The sequence below is a fragment of the Galendromus occidentalis genome, unplaced genomic scaffold (assembly GCF_000255335.2).
Source record: "Galendromus occidentalis unplaced genomic scaffold, Mocc_1.1 scf7180000077433, whole genome shotgun sequence".
Taxonomy (NCBI): Eukaryota; Metazoa; Arthropoda; class Arachnida; order Mesostigmata; family Phytoseiidae; genus Galendromus; species Galendromus occidentalis.
Genome location: NW_003805421.1, coordinates 9,163 through 23,369, shown reverse-complemented (window position 1 = coordinate 23,369; position 14,207 = coordinate 9,163). Strand labels below are relative to the sequence as shown.

The 14,207-nt window shown below is 52.4% G+C and overlaps 3 protein-coding genes across 3 annotated transcripts; 1 reads left to right on the top strand and 2 right to left on the bottom strand.

Moving 5' to 3' along the window:
- Positions 1-383: 383 nt before the first annotated feature.
- LOC100908128 (protein draper-like) lies at positions 384-5,706 on the bottom strand. Its single transcript, XM_029111332.1, has 2 exons — positions 5,491-5,706; positions 384-3,410 (listed from the first exon to the last, which is right to left on the bottom strand). Exons 1-2 carry the CDS (start codon positions 5,704-5,706, stop codon positions 384-386), a joined length of 3,243 nt encoding a protein of 1,080 aa, XP_028967165.1.
- A 654-nt stretch (positions 5,707-6,360) lies between these two features.
- Positions 6,361-8,113, top strand: LOC100906555 (probable assembly chaperone of rpl4). Its single transcript, XM_003742834.1, has 6 exons — positions 6,361-6,634; positions 6,774-6,885; positions 7,004-7,129; positions 7,242-7,462; positions 7,574-7,777; positions 7,918-8,113. Exons 1-6 carry the CDS (start codon positions 6,434-6,436, stop codon positions 8,065-8,067), a joined length of 1,014 nt encoding a protein of 337 aa, XP_003742882.1. The 5' UTR covers positions 6,361-6,433; the 3' UTR covers positions 8,068-8,113.
- Positions 8,072-10,353, bottom strand: LOC100906701 (uncharacterized). The gene is made up of 6 exons (XM_003742835.1): positions 10,337-10,353; positions 10,101-10,226; positions 9,523-9,700; positions 9,175-9,247; positions 8,923-9,039; positions 8,072-8,783 (listed from the first exon to the last, which is right to left on the bottom strand). The coding sequence occupies exons 3-6, from the start codon at positions 9,664-9,666 to the stop codon at positions 8,530-8,532; spliced, it is 588 nt and encodes a 195-aa protein (XP_003742883.1). The 5' UTR covers positions 9,667-9,700; positions 10,101-10,226; positions 10,337-10,353; the 3' UTR covers positions 8,072-8,529.
- Between the last annotated feature and the right edge of the window lie 3,854 nt (positions 10,354-14,207).

Here is a 14,207-nt window from a genome sequence, read left to right as displayed (position 1 = left end):
GAGAAACAACTTGTCGATTTGCCCTTCTGTTATACCGGGATGGGGGCTGATTTCGAAACGCTGGGGAAAGTCTAAGCACCGAATTGCTCTCGAAACTTCCGCTCCGCTTACGCTCTCCCTCTCTCGGACTAAGGTATCGATATCGAACGGCGCACTCTCAAGTCCCCGCGAAGATCGGGAAAACCTGATATTTAAGCTTTCAGCGGTAAAAATACCGGAGAGCTCCAGTTTTCCGGTTGTTTTTCATTTCCCGCCGGCACGGCGTCCGGATGATAGAGCATGCCTCGTGAACTGAATTCTATGAATATACTTCTATTTTATATTCAGAAAGCTAGCGAGGAAAGGGCAAGGGAACTCATATTACTTACAAGACTTCCCGCTGTTCACTTGTTCGGGCTGGTGATGTTGTTGTTGCTGCTCGCGCTCGTATTGAGATTAACGTTGTTGCTACTGGAGCTCATGTTGCTCGACATTTTGAAGTAGCCCGGATGAACATCGGTCTTTGGCCTGTTGTGGTCGAGATGGTCGTATTCGAGCCCCGTGCTCTCGTTCCCGGAGCTGCTCCCACTGTTGCTCCCTGATGCTCTCCTCAACGTATCTGAATTCAGGTTGAGGTCCTGGGGCGGTAGCGGTGTCACGTTGAGCAATTTTTTCTCGTCACGGGTGGGACTTACCCCACCGAAGGGATTTGTGGGTGCAATGCTCTTCGGAGCCACCGGTGCGGGAACTTCTGGCAGATCCCAATCGAAGGTCGGTTCCTTCTTATGATTGAGTTCACAGTAGAACGGCTCCTTGTTCAGAGCCTTCGACTCGTCGATCGTTTGATAGATGTCGGGCCGGAAGTTGAAGTCACAATCTTTCTCGTACTCGTCGGCGACCATGTCCGCTTCGAGCATCTTCTTCCTGAAAGCTTCGACGGAGCTGCACGACGCGCTGCCGAAGTCGTTATCGAACGCAGCGACTTTTTCCCGCTCCCAGGCCAACGGTTTAGGAAGACTGACTTTCAATCCGTTGTTCAGAGTCTTGGGATGGGTCGCCGTCTGAACGGGGGGCGCCATCGAGTAAACAGGATTGTCGAAATGAGTTTGATCCGCTGGCTCGGGTGGGTCGCGGCGATAAGAGACGTTGGCGAGCTCACGCTTCAGTCCGGTTACCATTCGCCGATAATGCATGATCACTAATCCGATGATCGCGATGACAACTATTAAGCCGAGGAGGATCAGAGTCGTCGCCAAACCGGTGCTTTCCTTGCCTTGCGAGGCCAGAGTCAAGGGCTCGGATCGAGGCGTACAGCCCCCGCTCTCCTGACCGAATCTGCAAACGCAGCCCTCAACCGGAAGACAGACCTCCCGTTCCGAATCACACAGACAAGGGAACGTGCAGCCGTCGCCGTACATGTTGTTCTGACATCCTTCCGTACAACGGCTCCCGACCCAGCCCGGCGTGCAGACGCATTGGCCGTCGTTGTTCCGGCATCGGGCCCCGTTGCGGCAGTCGCATCGTTGGCGACAGCCGATTCCGAAAAAGTTCTCCGCGCAGGTATCGTTGCAGTTTTTACCGGTCCAGCCTGCTTTGCACGTACACTCGCCGGTTACCGGGTCGCAGTCGGCGTCGTTCTTGCACGTACACTGGCGCCCGCAGTTTTCCCCGTAACTTCCTTTCGGGCATGGTTTCTCGCAAAGCGGTCCAGACCATCCGGGCAGGCATTTGCACCCGCCGTCGATGTGATCGCATCCTTCGTGGGCATTTTGACACTTCGGGCACTGCTGGTTGCAGTTGAAGCCGAAATAATTGGCGGGACACTTGATCGAACACTTGTCCCCGGTGTAACCGCGGCTGCAGTAACACTGACCGCTATACTGGTCGCAATGAGAGTCGTGACCACATTCGCATTTTTCCTCGCACGAAGGACCCCACAGGCCCTGCTCGCACTGAGTTTCGCATCGAGCGCCCCTCCAACCGGGCTTGCACTTGCAGGCTCCCGTGACGTGGTCACAACCCAGGGAGTTGTCCCGTTCGCATTGACAATGGAACATACAACCCTGTCCATAGCGTCCGGAAGCACAATTCTGATCGCATCTCTCGCCACGGTAGCCAGGAGTGCAGATGCAATCTCCTGTTTCGGCGTCGCAGTCCCCGCCGTGATCGCAGAAGCACTTTCGGACGCAACCGCTACCGAACTGACCGAAGGGACAGATCGATTGACAGGCGACTCCGTAATGTCCTGGTGGGCATTGGCATACGCCGGTGCGTTTGTCACAGTCGACACCTTGTTCGCAATCGCACTTCTGCAGACATCCTTGGCCGTACGTCCCTGCGGCACAGGTAAAGTTGCATTTGTTACCGTAGAATCCGGGCTCGCACGTACAGGTTCCGTTGACGGCATCACACATAGCTCCGTTCTTGCAGTCGCAGATCTCGCCACAGTTCCTTCCGTAGGTTCCCGGCGTGCAAGACCGTTCGCAAATCGCCTCGAACCAGCCGGGTTTGCAGACACATTCGCCCGAAACCGGGTGGCAGTGCTCTGTGTGGTTCGCGTTGCATTGGCAGCGCTCTCTGCAGTCCTTGCCAAAGTAACCGTCCGGACAGGCGCGATTTTCGCAGCGGTCACCAGTATAGCCTTCGGGACAGACACATTTCCCCAACGAGGTCTCGCAGGTGGCACCGTTCGCACAGTCGCAGCTGAAGGAGCAATTTTTCCCCCAGTGACCTGTCGGACAGAAGTCCTCACATTTTTCGCCCATGTAACCTGGCGGGCAGATGCATTTTCCGGACTCGGCGTCGCAGTCGGCGTTGTTGTAGCACGAACAGCGCTCTTTGCAATCGGCACCGAAATATCCTTGAGGGCAAGTGTTGGCACAAACCTCGCCGCTCCAACCGGGCTTGCAGATGCACGCACCGTTAATTGGATTGCATTCGGCGTCGTTCTGGCAATTGCATTTGCTTTGACAGTTTTCTCCATGGGTATCGTGAGGACATTTCTCGTTGCACAGAGGACCGCGGTAGCCCGGCGCACACTTGCAAGCTCCCGACTCCGGGTCGCAGCTCGCGCCGTTCTTGCACCGGCAGACCTGATCGCAGTCTTGGCCGTATCTCTTCGGGGGACACTGCTCGTCGCAAGTGTCTCCTGTCCAGCCGCGTTTGCAATTGCATTTCCCGGTGACGGCGTCACAGGACGCTCCGTTTTTGCAGGGACAGGCGCGATCGCAGTTCTCGCCCCAAAATCCTGGAGTGCAGTTGATCTGACATTGGGAGCCTCCGTAGCCCGGTGGGCAGAGGCAGGTGTTCGGTCCAATGCAATCTCCGTTCAGACACGGTGGATCGCAAGTGGCTTGACAGCTCTTGCCGTCGACGGACAGCTGGTATCCATTACAGCAGAAGTTCTCCGAATCGTAACGCTCTTCCTCGACCTGGAATAGAATGTTCTGGTAAATTAGAAGATCGTCCAGCGATTCTAACGGTACGTGAGCCACATTCTCCTCCGCGGCCTGATTAGCCCAGACTCCTAGTTTCTCGCGCTGTCCATCTCGAGTATCCCAGAGATGGTGGCAATGACCAATGACGCATTCGACCTTCAGTTTTCTACCATGATATCAACTATTTGCGTCGAGCACGATTTTCTTCATGCGTTCTCACTGTTCAGGTGGATCTCTAGCGGATAGAGGGAGAGTTGAGCCCATGGAAGGCGAACTTGACTGAAAGGTCACCGCTTCTCTTACATAATCACGCGAGCAGAAATACGCGGCGGGATCACGCTGTTTGTCGGTGAAGAGTTCGGATGCTGCGCCGGCAAATGATTTTGCGACCACGGCTTTCCCCAGAAAAACCACCGCGGCCAGGGGAGATGAGCGATTCGTCGTGTTCTGTCACTGTCAATACCAATAGGAATATGTCCCACAAGCTTCATTTTCGTGTCGATATTTCACTCTCCGTTCACTTCATACGGCATTTCAAGCTCATTACATGAACATTTGGTTTCGAGCCAAACCTCCCCGGTCGTCCTCGATAGTTTTGGGAATCAGACACAAAACTCAAGTTATTCACCAAGTTTTCATCCGAACAGTCGAGGATTCTTCTGGCAGCCTTCGTGTGCCGATTTCCGACTGCTCCTCCGCGCATTCGAGGATCAATCGAGACCTCAGTCAGTCAGCCAGTCAGTCAGTCAGTCAGTCAGTCCGAAAATCAATGAAACAATCCCTTATCCCTTCGGATTGTCCTCGAGGCGACGAAGCGTACCCCGATTGACTGACTGAAATGGACGATATCGAAATGTATGTCGCTCAGAAGCCTGACACTCAGGAATCTAGAACGTCGTCAGAGCGTTTTTGACAGTGGTGGCTATGCAGTTTGATAGCGAACGATACTAGACAAGCGCTGACATCATCCAGCCGCTGCAGGATTCAGATAGTGCTGGACGCTGGCGGTCTGGAAACACTGTGTGGCTTCAGCAATGGACGGACGATAACAGCGGGCGATGATTTCGAACGGTAAACTCGAGTGCAGCTCGATAAAAGATTTCTCACGCGAGAAGGGCATTCAGAGAGATTCTTTGCCCAATAGGACAAAGAATACCGCTCCAGCGGCACTCAATGGTCAGCAAGCAAAGCAAAAGGATAGTCCGTTCCTCGACACGAACGTAGTATTTGTAACCTCCCGAGACACGCGCGCCAGAGACTGCTTTCATTACAGGAGAATTCGCGTCGCCAAAGTTTTTGTTCGACGAATGTAATGGTCAAATCTTTCTCGGAACTCTTCAATGCAGTCGATCACTTATGGCGAACGGCGATTCCGACAGCGACGAGCTTCAGGAATCTCTCCGACAGAATCCGACACCATGGTGCTTTCGGCAGAGTGCTCGGGTGCTCTTTACTGAATCGGAGATCCACTTCGCAGACTTTATGAGCGCTATGCATATGGAAGCGAGAGCTTTAGTTTCGACCGAGAAATGAAAACACTTGAAATCCGATGTCCACACTCGGAAACGGCTCGAGCAGCGGTCAACTCCTATGCTACGCTGTCCCAGTCGGGTTCACCATGACGTCGTGATCGACGCTGGCTTCCATCCAGAAATCCGGAGTACGGTCGGTACCCTATTAAGGTGTGCCAAGCGTTGGCACGGACTGACCACGTCAAAAACAGAGAACGAGCCCCTTTCTACCAGAACGCCCGCACCGAGATGCTGCAGACAGCAGCGATTATCGCAGGATCGCACGAGACGATCTTCATGTGAATTATCAAGCTCATTGGCCAGTGCGAAACTAGTCCACCCTTGCGGGAAACGAGAATCACCCCGAGCTACAATCGCGAAATCCCTCACCGAGCCTTGGTAACTCGGTGGTAACAAATGAGGCTCGAAATTTTCTCGATTCATTCTCATTGGAGGGAGATCGAGTATCCTCAAGATAGGTCCTCCGACGTCGTATCGCAGCTGTATCCGGGAATATGTAACTCGTCCTGTTGGAATACACGGATATCTAGGAGCACACTAACCGTTTCGAATCCCCGCGAGTATTCCGTTTTGTTCTTCACGCAATTGATTTTCGGAAAGCAGTAGGTGTGGGTTTGGACGATATGTGGTATGATCGTAGCTTTCGTTACGTTCACCTTTCTGACGACTGTCCGAACACACGTATGAGGCCCTGGGAGCAGAGCTGACACTGGTGAAAGCAAACCACAGAACAGCAGCACAACAGCGAGTCCTCGCATGATTTCTCCAGGTTAAGATCGATGAAAACTTAGAGTTCGATAAGAAGAAGAAAGATCAGGCTGAGCTTCGTTCTGAGCCTTTAGACGTCCGGCTGTCACATTGCAGCACCAAGTATGAGGTTCTTCACAGCAACTGCTGATTGTCTGCCACAGGCGCCGCGCCGTGGCTGCCGCTCTGGCGATCGCTGAAGAAACAATCCTCTCCCAGTGAGTCACTTCAATTCCAAGAAACGTTGTGGGTTCCTGCCGCCAGAGGTCGCTCCGCGCTACGTCGCTAGAACAGCGAGTGTGGTTGACTGCAATGAGCTTTATAGAATTTCATCGAGAGTTTCGAGCGGGTTTGGGGGCGCGCCGGTTTCCGTTGGAGCCTCCTGACTCGAGCCGTGAGACGCCGAGACGCCCGAAACGATCCGGACGCCGGGAGCCCATGCTACTGCCGACGGGATCGACGGATCCATCACCTCCGGTAAACTTCGTTCGGGAAGGCTCAACTTTCCCGGATCCAATCAGTGTGAGCTTCCGATCGATTACCAACAGTTCGAGCGCTCTCTTCGCAAGAAATCCGAGAAAAGTCAGGCCGCCGCGAGATGGAAGATTCGAATTCTGGCGCCTCTGCTTGTAAACACGAGTCGTCGCTTCCGAGCACATGGTTGTCGTCGAGACGAATGTTCTGCGCTGGGAGCGCATCGCAGTTCTTTCTGCAGGTGGAGTGACAGGCACCCAAGAAATGGGGAAGTTCCGCAAGAAGAAGGTAGAGAAGTCCGCGAAAGACTTGATAGCGAAAGCTGAGAGTTGCCTCGAGGAGGGAAACTTCAATGGAGCCCTCAAACATTTCACCGCCTCTCTGCGGAAAGAACCGAGTGCGGAGGTGATGTTCTCTCTGGCGGGTTGTTTACTCGAACTCGACAGACCCCAAGAAGCAAAAAGAGTGAGTCTTCCGCAAGTACTGATTAAATGAAAATCCTCCAACTGTCATGGTGTCATGACATCCGAATCTGGTGACGAGCCCCCATGTGGTGTCTCCATGGTATTCCACGTCCGGTCCCCAACCATAAGTCCATTTCCAGCATCTAAAACGATCGTGTGAACTCGCACCGGATAGTCAGCCTGACAAATGGCTCTCTTTGGCAGAACTCGAAGAGGGAAAGGAGAGCCTAAGATGTCTCCGGAAAGCTATTGGTGAGAGACTGACCACGGTCCTCCTACCCGCAAACAGCTCATTTGCGGCACCGCGAATCTATGTGATCGATTGAGTCCTCTTTCGGCCGGACGCTCACTCTCCTTCATTCATTCACAGAAATCTTGGAACGAGAGCTTCAACAACCAGTCGCCATGGAGGAGGAAGACAAAGAAAACCCAGAAAAGTCTACTCTACGAAAATTATCAAATGTTCATGTTTGTGTTAGTGAATTGTATACCACAGGTGGGTTCTACCACTCTCTTGACAGCGCTACTGAATGATAAGAGACTCGGATCGATAGGCAGGTAGAGTTAGACGAAGAAGAAGCATTGAATTGTACCGGTACCCTCCCCAGATCTCTGCGATGAGCCCGAAGCCGAAGAGATGGTCGTCTCCTCGATCCGCACGGCAATTGAGAGAGATTCGCAGAATCCTGAAGCTTTCCAAGCCAAAGCTGCCTACCATGTTATCAAAGAAGAGTTCGATATGGCCAAACAGGAAATGAAGAGGTCGCTGGATCTCTGGTTGCCGCAATTCGAGAGGCTTGTCGAAGGCGCAGAAGAGTTAGCGGATCAGGTGAGTTCCTCGGTCCCGTCCAGCTCGAACGAATCTTGATATTTTTGGAACGATCGGGGCGAGTCGCGTGGCAAGATTCAAGAGCGAATACGAAATTAATATTTTCCGTAGATACCCCCATTCAATTCGCGTCTCACCGGTACGAAGCTCCTTCTCGAGTTGGAAATGTACGACGAAGCCATCAATGTTCTCGACTGTCTGGTGCTGGAAGACGAAGAGTGTGTCGACGTCTGGTACCTTCTGGGATGGACGAATTTCTTGAAGGGTGCCGACTACCTTGGAAATGCAAAATTCTATCTAGAGAAGGCTAAGAAAGTAAGACAAAGAGCTCCACGCTGGTTGATCATCGATCATCAGGTTTAATAATAATCATCGGAATCGGCAAAGCGGGCTCGATTCTGGTGTACGGGAGTGCTTCCGAAGGCTGTTCTGATGCAAGAACTCTCCGATTCCAGGTCGCCGACAAATATGAATGTGATGACGAGAAGATGGTGGCTCACATCGATGAGTTATTAGGTGAGCTGCAAGAAGTCAAGGCAGACGAAGACGACGGCGACGAGGACGGCGATGAAACCGAGGAGGATTCAGACATTGAGGACAACTGAGTGCAATGTAGTCCTGCGTGACGAATCAATAAAGAATCACCTCCAAGCGGGTTATTTATTGCTGCGATATAGGTAACAGTTGGTTCTCCGTGACCCTCATGAATCTTATGAAGCAACACATATGGTGCCAACATTTACGAGAAAACTTCCCGAAGCATGGAGCCTGGTTCGGAATCGAGGCACCCGAGCCAATCGTAACGAGATCAAATACCCTAGATATTCCAGTACAGGCCCGGGCTCCTATAATTTCAAAGCCCGCCCCATGAAGGCTTCTATTAGTGATGGGCTTCCATTTAATCGGACCCCCCAACAGGGGAGCTCCAATTAGAGAGTGCCCCCCGGTGATTGGAGGCGCAGTAGCGCGATGACGGTGATGAAGATGAAGAGAGTTGAAGAAGCTGGAAACCTTGTGACTTAAGGAACTTGAGACCCATTCTGCAGCAGAGCCCCTCGGTGTTTCGATTAAAATCGCCCCAGGGGGGATCCCAACGGAGACAGGTGACTATTCGAGGACGGCTTCTGTTGGGGACGGGCTACTATTGGAGAGGGGCTTGTTCTAGGATATTCGCGATATTCCCTTTTTTTACAAATGTGCGTATCAACGGCTAAGTTTGCGCGACAGGCTGGACCCCGTCCCGGAATCGGCCTCTGTTGCACGCATTCGTAGTCATCCTCACATCTCAGAGTTAAACAGCTTTGATGTCTCTCCGGAACACCTGTTGAAAAGAAAACTTCTCTCAGATTTCGATGCTTCGAAGCGAGATTCGATCCGAATCGGGGGAACTCTAGATCATCCTCTGCTGAAGACCTCGGAAGACTACTCCGAGCCTATCTAACGTGAAACAAGACTCATACACTCGTAGCCAAGCCCGTCGCAGTCCGCGCTTCGGGCAGTACACGGTTTGCACTCGAAATCCTGTTGGCAGTTCAGTGTTTCACATGACAGTCTGGTCAAGTTTTCTTGGGGTACACCTACAAAAAGGAACACCAGACACGATTCGTGACTGCTCCGAGCGATCGGACAGAATCGTAGAGACTCGAAATCGAGTATCCATGCCGCGCGTTTCTGTCGCAGAGTGGTCTGTCACGGTCGCTTTCGAAACTCACATAATTTTTCGTAGCATCCGGTCGTGAGATTGAGATGATTCAAACAAAGACTTTCATTGTCGCATCTCGTGTACTGGGAAAGAAGGAGAAATATTTCAGTACTCGAGTCCGGTGACCTCAGGCGACGAATGCCGCGACAGAAGGCCAGCCCTGAGCCAACAAGCAGGAGCGCGGCGGTATTTTGATGACCTCGTGCGACGCTCCGAGGTAGTCGCGTATTTCTTGGGGTTTTTCCAAGTTAAGATCCGCAGATCGTCGTTCTCATTACTTCAATCGAATTAGGAACCGCTCCATCATTTCTGGTTGTATGGGCGAATGCCCTGGGCGAATGCGGCTGAGGATACTCACATCGTCACAGAAAACTTTCGGGAACAATATGCCGAATCGCAGCATAGCTCCGTCTGTGCATCCCACCGCTAACATGGATATTGCGTACACGGAGAGACATGACAGCAGAATCTTTCTGCGTTCGAGGACTCTTTCAGCAGACATCCCCGAGTTCTAGCCGCGAAGCTGGACGGGGACTCTGGAACACGGATGCGTGTCATGAGCATTCTGAGCATGTGTCGGAAAGACAACCATTTAATTAAATCGTCCTCAAATCTGGGAGGAGCATGATCTCGGCTACTCAAATAGAACTCTTATCTCTTCTTGAGAGATAAAATCCCTGAGTTGGACCATTCAGGAAATGGTTCTGCGCTCCCAGAGGAACTCTCGGATCCGCTCGTGATTCCCACAGAGAATCATTTATCCCGAAGAAAATTAGGAAAACGGTGACGGTAGAGTGCGAGACAGGTTATCTACAGGGTGCTCCACGGCGCGTGATGGTATGCTCAAATTATTCAACACTTCCGAAGCTCCGAGGAGACCAGGAAGATGCGTACCGTAATCAGAACAAAGCTCACGTCGATCGACAATCAACTTACTGGGTTTCAAAGATGTTCGAGAAGGCCGTGGCGACTGTTGATAAATCTTCGACAGAGCGTTTGGAAAACACGCTGCAGCTGCGTCGAACCGCATCGGAGGGGCGAAAACGGTCGAGAGAGAGAATTCTTTGGAAAGAAGAGTGAACTGACCGCGACGACCACAACGACGCCTCGCTACCGTCATCAACAGAACTACAATCGTGATCATAATCGCCGACGTCAACGGCGGTACTCACTACAGCTGTCCTTGGTTGCGCGCTTTGGTACTTGGTGCGAGCTGATCGCAATCGTCGGCAGCGCGGACGTGGAATGAAGTGAACAGGAGCCGTCGCGGTCGCCTCAGCCTTGTCCTCTCAGCACGGTTCAAAGCTCTACAGTCTAAAAGCCCTACGCTCGGGATAAGATGGAGGATTCGGGTGAAAAAAACAATCCGTTCAAACTCACAACCGGCCATGTGTATGACGAGGAAGAGCTCGCTCGGGAACTGTATTCTACAGCTCAATCTGAGCCAATTCCCGTCACGATTGCTTGCTGAGACGATTCGTTCTCATACGATCGATCCGTCTGCGGACTCTATGCAGTAGAGCTCGAAACGGTCGACGACTGATCCTCCAGTATCTCGGCCTGGCGTACAGACCTGAGACCTGATTCCACTCGTATTCGGACACCCTGTTTGCCCAATGGCATCGACCGAGGGATATCCCAATCGCAGGCCCTCATGTGGATGTTTGGAAGGGCGATCCTTGCGGGGAAAGGGTCTGCGGCTCGCGACGGGTGCCGCTTCTGAGGGGACACCACTCTCCGGTAGAGCAGAAGTGGGGAATGCTTTTCTACCGTCTCCTGAGGGGAGAGCTCCACTTAAAGAAGACCTCAAGGGGAACATGAAACCTCCAGGAAGTCCGACGAGTGAGAAGGAGAAATCCGGACTAGAGAATGAGATGGCATCTCTGAGATACGCCCCGGTCGCCACATCGTCTAGTCACGCCGTTGGACCAATGACGGTTCGAGAAAGAGACAGTCAGATTCAGTTTCACAGCGAGGTCGAGACTCTCCGACACCCAGTTTCGGAATACGGGACAATGGGGAATCTTGCCGGATGTTCGAGGACTCTGGAACTACACTGTGAATCTCGCCGATACGCACCTCTTGTGTGTCATTTCCGCAAAAGATAATTTATTCAAAAGTATGAGATCCATTATGCTCATAATAAATCACAATATTGTCTCCTCTGTGTCAGCTTCTTCCGGCGGGAATATCCAAGTCGTGACTGGCTCCGTTTTTCCCATCTCCTTGAAAGGGGAAATTTTTCTCCGGGGGACCGGCGGAGCTTCCTCCGGCCGGTTTTCCCTCTCGCGATGCCAGAAGACTACCCAAGACGACAAGTCTCCCACTTCAGCAGACGGTATCCTGTCAGGAGAAAAATCTGTAGGGCCGGGGGATGCAAAGAGCCCACATCCCAACCGCAAGAACTCGCAAGTCGTTCCCTGGCTGTAAGTGATCGTTTGCGGATATTTACTCACATGTCGTCACTGAGGGAGGTTTCCAGGTCGGATTCGGCTGACTTATCGGAATCATCCAAGGCGAATCGCGGCTTGATTGACGGGACCGTCCGCTGATCCTCAGAAACGAGGAATGAGCAAGCTTGAAAACGTCCGAGTGCTCCTCCTTCGAACGCTGAGCCGCAGAGTGGGCAGCGGTTCTGTACTCTCGCTCGTCCTCTGGCGATCACCGAAAGCATGTTCAGGGCAGGTTCGAAAAATTGAGGAACGGATTTCCTCCGGGTCTGTGCTCCGCGATTCCCGCGCGAATCCCGCGCTCCTCCGAAGAATGAAGACTTGCGAGTCAACCTCTCTGTTGACCTTCCGAAGAGGGCTATCCGCTTCTCCGAATCTGCCTGCCGGCTGGGATTCGACAAAGCGCCGACGCCACGGTGAAGCGGCTTTTCCAAGCGGAACACCCGGATCAAAAAGCTTTGGAATTCCCGGACACTATCCAGCAGCTCCTCAGCGTTCTTAGACATCAGGCCCCAGGGAAATACTATCTGTTGAGCTTTCGAGGCCTTCGAGATGCACGTAAGCAGCGCGAAATGAGGGAGCAGAAATTCGACCGGTCCGCTCGAGGATGTCTGCATTCAGATACGGACGAAGAACGCTTTATATCGGATCCTGGAGGCGGCGAGTCCCAGGCTTATCAGCGAAGTCGGCGAGACCTATGCTTATCAGCGGAGGCCGGAACCGAGTTCTTGGACGCCGGAAGGGAGCCAAGTGCCTCTGAGGGGAACGTAGAGCTCTCGGATAGCTTCTCATCAACACCAGTGATAAGCTCGATTCCGCTTACCAGGATGCAAGTTCAGACAAGACTTCGCGGGATATCGTCCTCGTAAATTCAGTAACTTGATGATAGTGATAACGATATGGTGAGGCGGTGATCGATCAGCTCGCAAAGCTTCGATCCGGCCTGAAGCTTCGGATGAAAATCGCTGGAGAAGCATTGTCGGAGACTGCCCAATCGGAGGCTGGACCTTCGACCCCTGGACACCTCTGCAGCCCCTATATGCAGCTCCTCGGGATAGCCCGCAGTCGGGAGATTCGCTTGGGAAATCCCTGGGAATGGGAGCTCGCGGACCCGGCTCGATCATGGATACGCTTCAATAGAATGATCCCGATGTGACATTGGCGATGGTACAACAAAATCAAATCACTGATGGCAACATCAAGCTTCTGACTTTGGTCTGTCGTTTTTGAGACAAGAACAAGGGGTCCCCAAGGCGAGTCAAACGACTTCTCGATTAACTTCGAGATTCTCCCGGTTACGTAGAGCCAAATTCAGATGTTCGACGCAGATAATCTGCTATCTCGAATTGAAATTCGCCGCTCGCGCGGGAGGAGGCACAGGTTCGATCCCTGCTGCCGGCGAAATATTCAGATACTCGGTCTTGATCCTCCTGGGTACATCCGCTCGATGGATCCGTCCTCGGGAACAATGTGAATAACAGTCCGCGGGACATTAGAGCTTTGCTGTGTGGTCCAGCCCGAAATTGTTCGATTCGAAATGGGAGCCGGATCCGGAGGTGGTGGACACAGTAATGACGGTTACAATGCGGGATGATCAAGCCTAGCCTAGAGTGCTGATGCGGTTCCCCCATGAGGCCGTACACGATGGGGTGTCAACTTCTTTCCTAAGCACAAGTTTTCCGCCAAATCAGCTGCGGAGAAAATAGACGTACAGTTATACTCCAATTCGCCAACGTCTAAATATACGGAATTTTCGGTTTCGGAACTTTCCCCGGCCTCGACTTGCAAACCAGGACTGGATTCACGAATGATTCTCTGGACAAGTTTCTTCAACTTACGACCATTGAACAGGAAGGCAGCCTGGAACACAAGTGCCCTCTTGAGCATCGGATAATCAAACTTGCATCTTCAGAATGACTCAGGAATTAGCTGTTCTTGAACCCGAGTCAAGGGGCACCTTCCGGAATCAGATCCGCATCCCGAATCGAACGCACCAGAGAGAGCGAAATTATTCATGGATGGGCGAACACACTTGCCAGCCTTGCCCGGCTTGATTATAGCAGTAGATCACCTCTGAAAAAAGCTCTGTTCGCAGCCTTGTTTTATTCGCGCCAGACCGCATCAACGGATCTTCCTCTCTCATGGAAGCAAGCTCATGGGAGGAAGTTATCATCAGACAGCGTGTTTCTTGATGATATATGGAGGACGAGGAGGAACAAATCTGTTCAGCCCGTGGTTTTCTGTAGGGATGTTCATCAGCTGTAGTATAACCCTTCCTTTAGGCACGAGCGCCTCATGCTTGCGATGCCAGATCCAAATCCGACGGCACGGCGCTTAGCTCTGGGATCTGGGACTCGTATCCATAACACAATTTTTATTCCCCTTCCCCACGATGTAGAATTGTAGAAGACGACTGCTTGTTCTCAGAAAGTTTCGGGGACAGAGGTGGGAATCCGGTCCTCATTTTTCCGGGAGCGGCTTTTGATGGAAACCGTGTTCCTAGGTGGATCAAGCATCTGAAAACCTTCTCACCGACGCCCTCGGAGAAGTCTACTCTGTGGCGCGGCTCGCTAGCGCTGCTGGCATCGCTGCT

What these genes read in the sequence shown, in the direction of transcription:
- LOC100908128 (XM_029111332.1), bottom strand. Translation starts at nt 5,706, where the DNA reads ATGCGAGGACTCGCTGTTGTGCTGCTGTTCTGTGGTTTGCTTTCACCA. An exon ending in ACTCGCGGGGATTCGAAACG is followed by an intron (nt 3,411 to 5,490) that starts GTTAGTGTGCTC and finishes ATTCTATTCCAG; the next exon opens with GTCGAGGAAGAGCGTTACGA.
- LOC100906555 (XM_003742834.1), top strand. Translation starts at nt 6,434, where the DNA reads ATGGGGAAGTTCCGCAAGAAGAAGGTAGAGAAGTCCGCGAAAGACTTG. An exon ending in GACCCCAAGAAGCAAAAAGA is followed by an intron (nt 6,635 to 6,773) that starts GTGAGTCTTCCG and finishes GTCCATTTCCAG; the next exon opens with CATCTAAAACGATCGTGTGA. An exon ending in ATGTCTCCGGAAAGCTATTG is followed by an intron (nt 6,886 to 7,003) that starts GTGAGAGACTGA and finishes ATTCATTCACAG; the next exon opens with AAATCTTGGAACGAGAGCTT.
- LOC100906701 (XM_003742835.1), bottom strand. Translation starts at nt 9,666, where the DNA reads ATGTCTGCTGAAAGAGTCCTCGAACGCAGAAAGATTCTGCTGTCATGT. An exon ending in CGAAAGTTTTCTGTGACGAT is followed by an intron (nt 9,248 to 9,522) that starts GTGAGTATCCTC and finishes CTTCTTTCCCAG; the next exon opens with TACACGAGATGCGACAATGA. An exon ending in CGACGGGCTTGGCTACGAGT is followed by an intron (nt 8,784 to 8,922) that starts GTATGAGTCTTG and finishes TCTTTTCAACAG; the next exon opens with GTGTTCCGGAGAGACATCAA.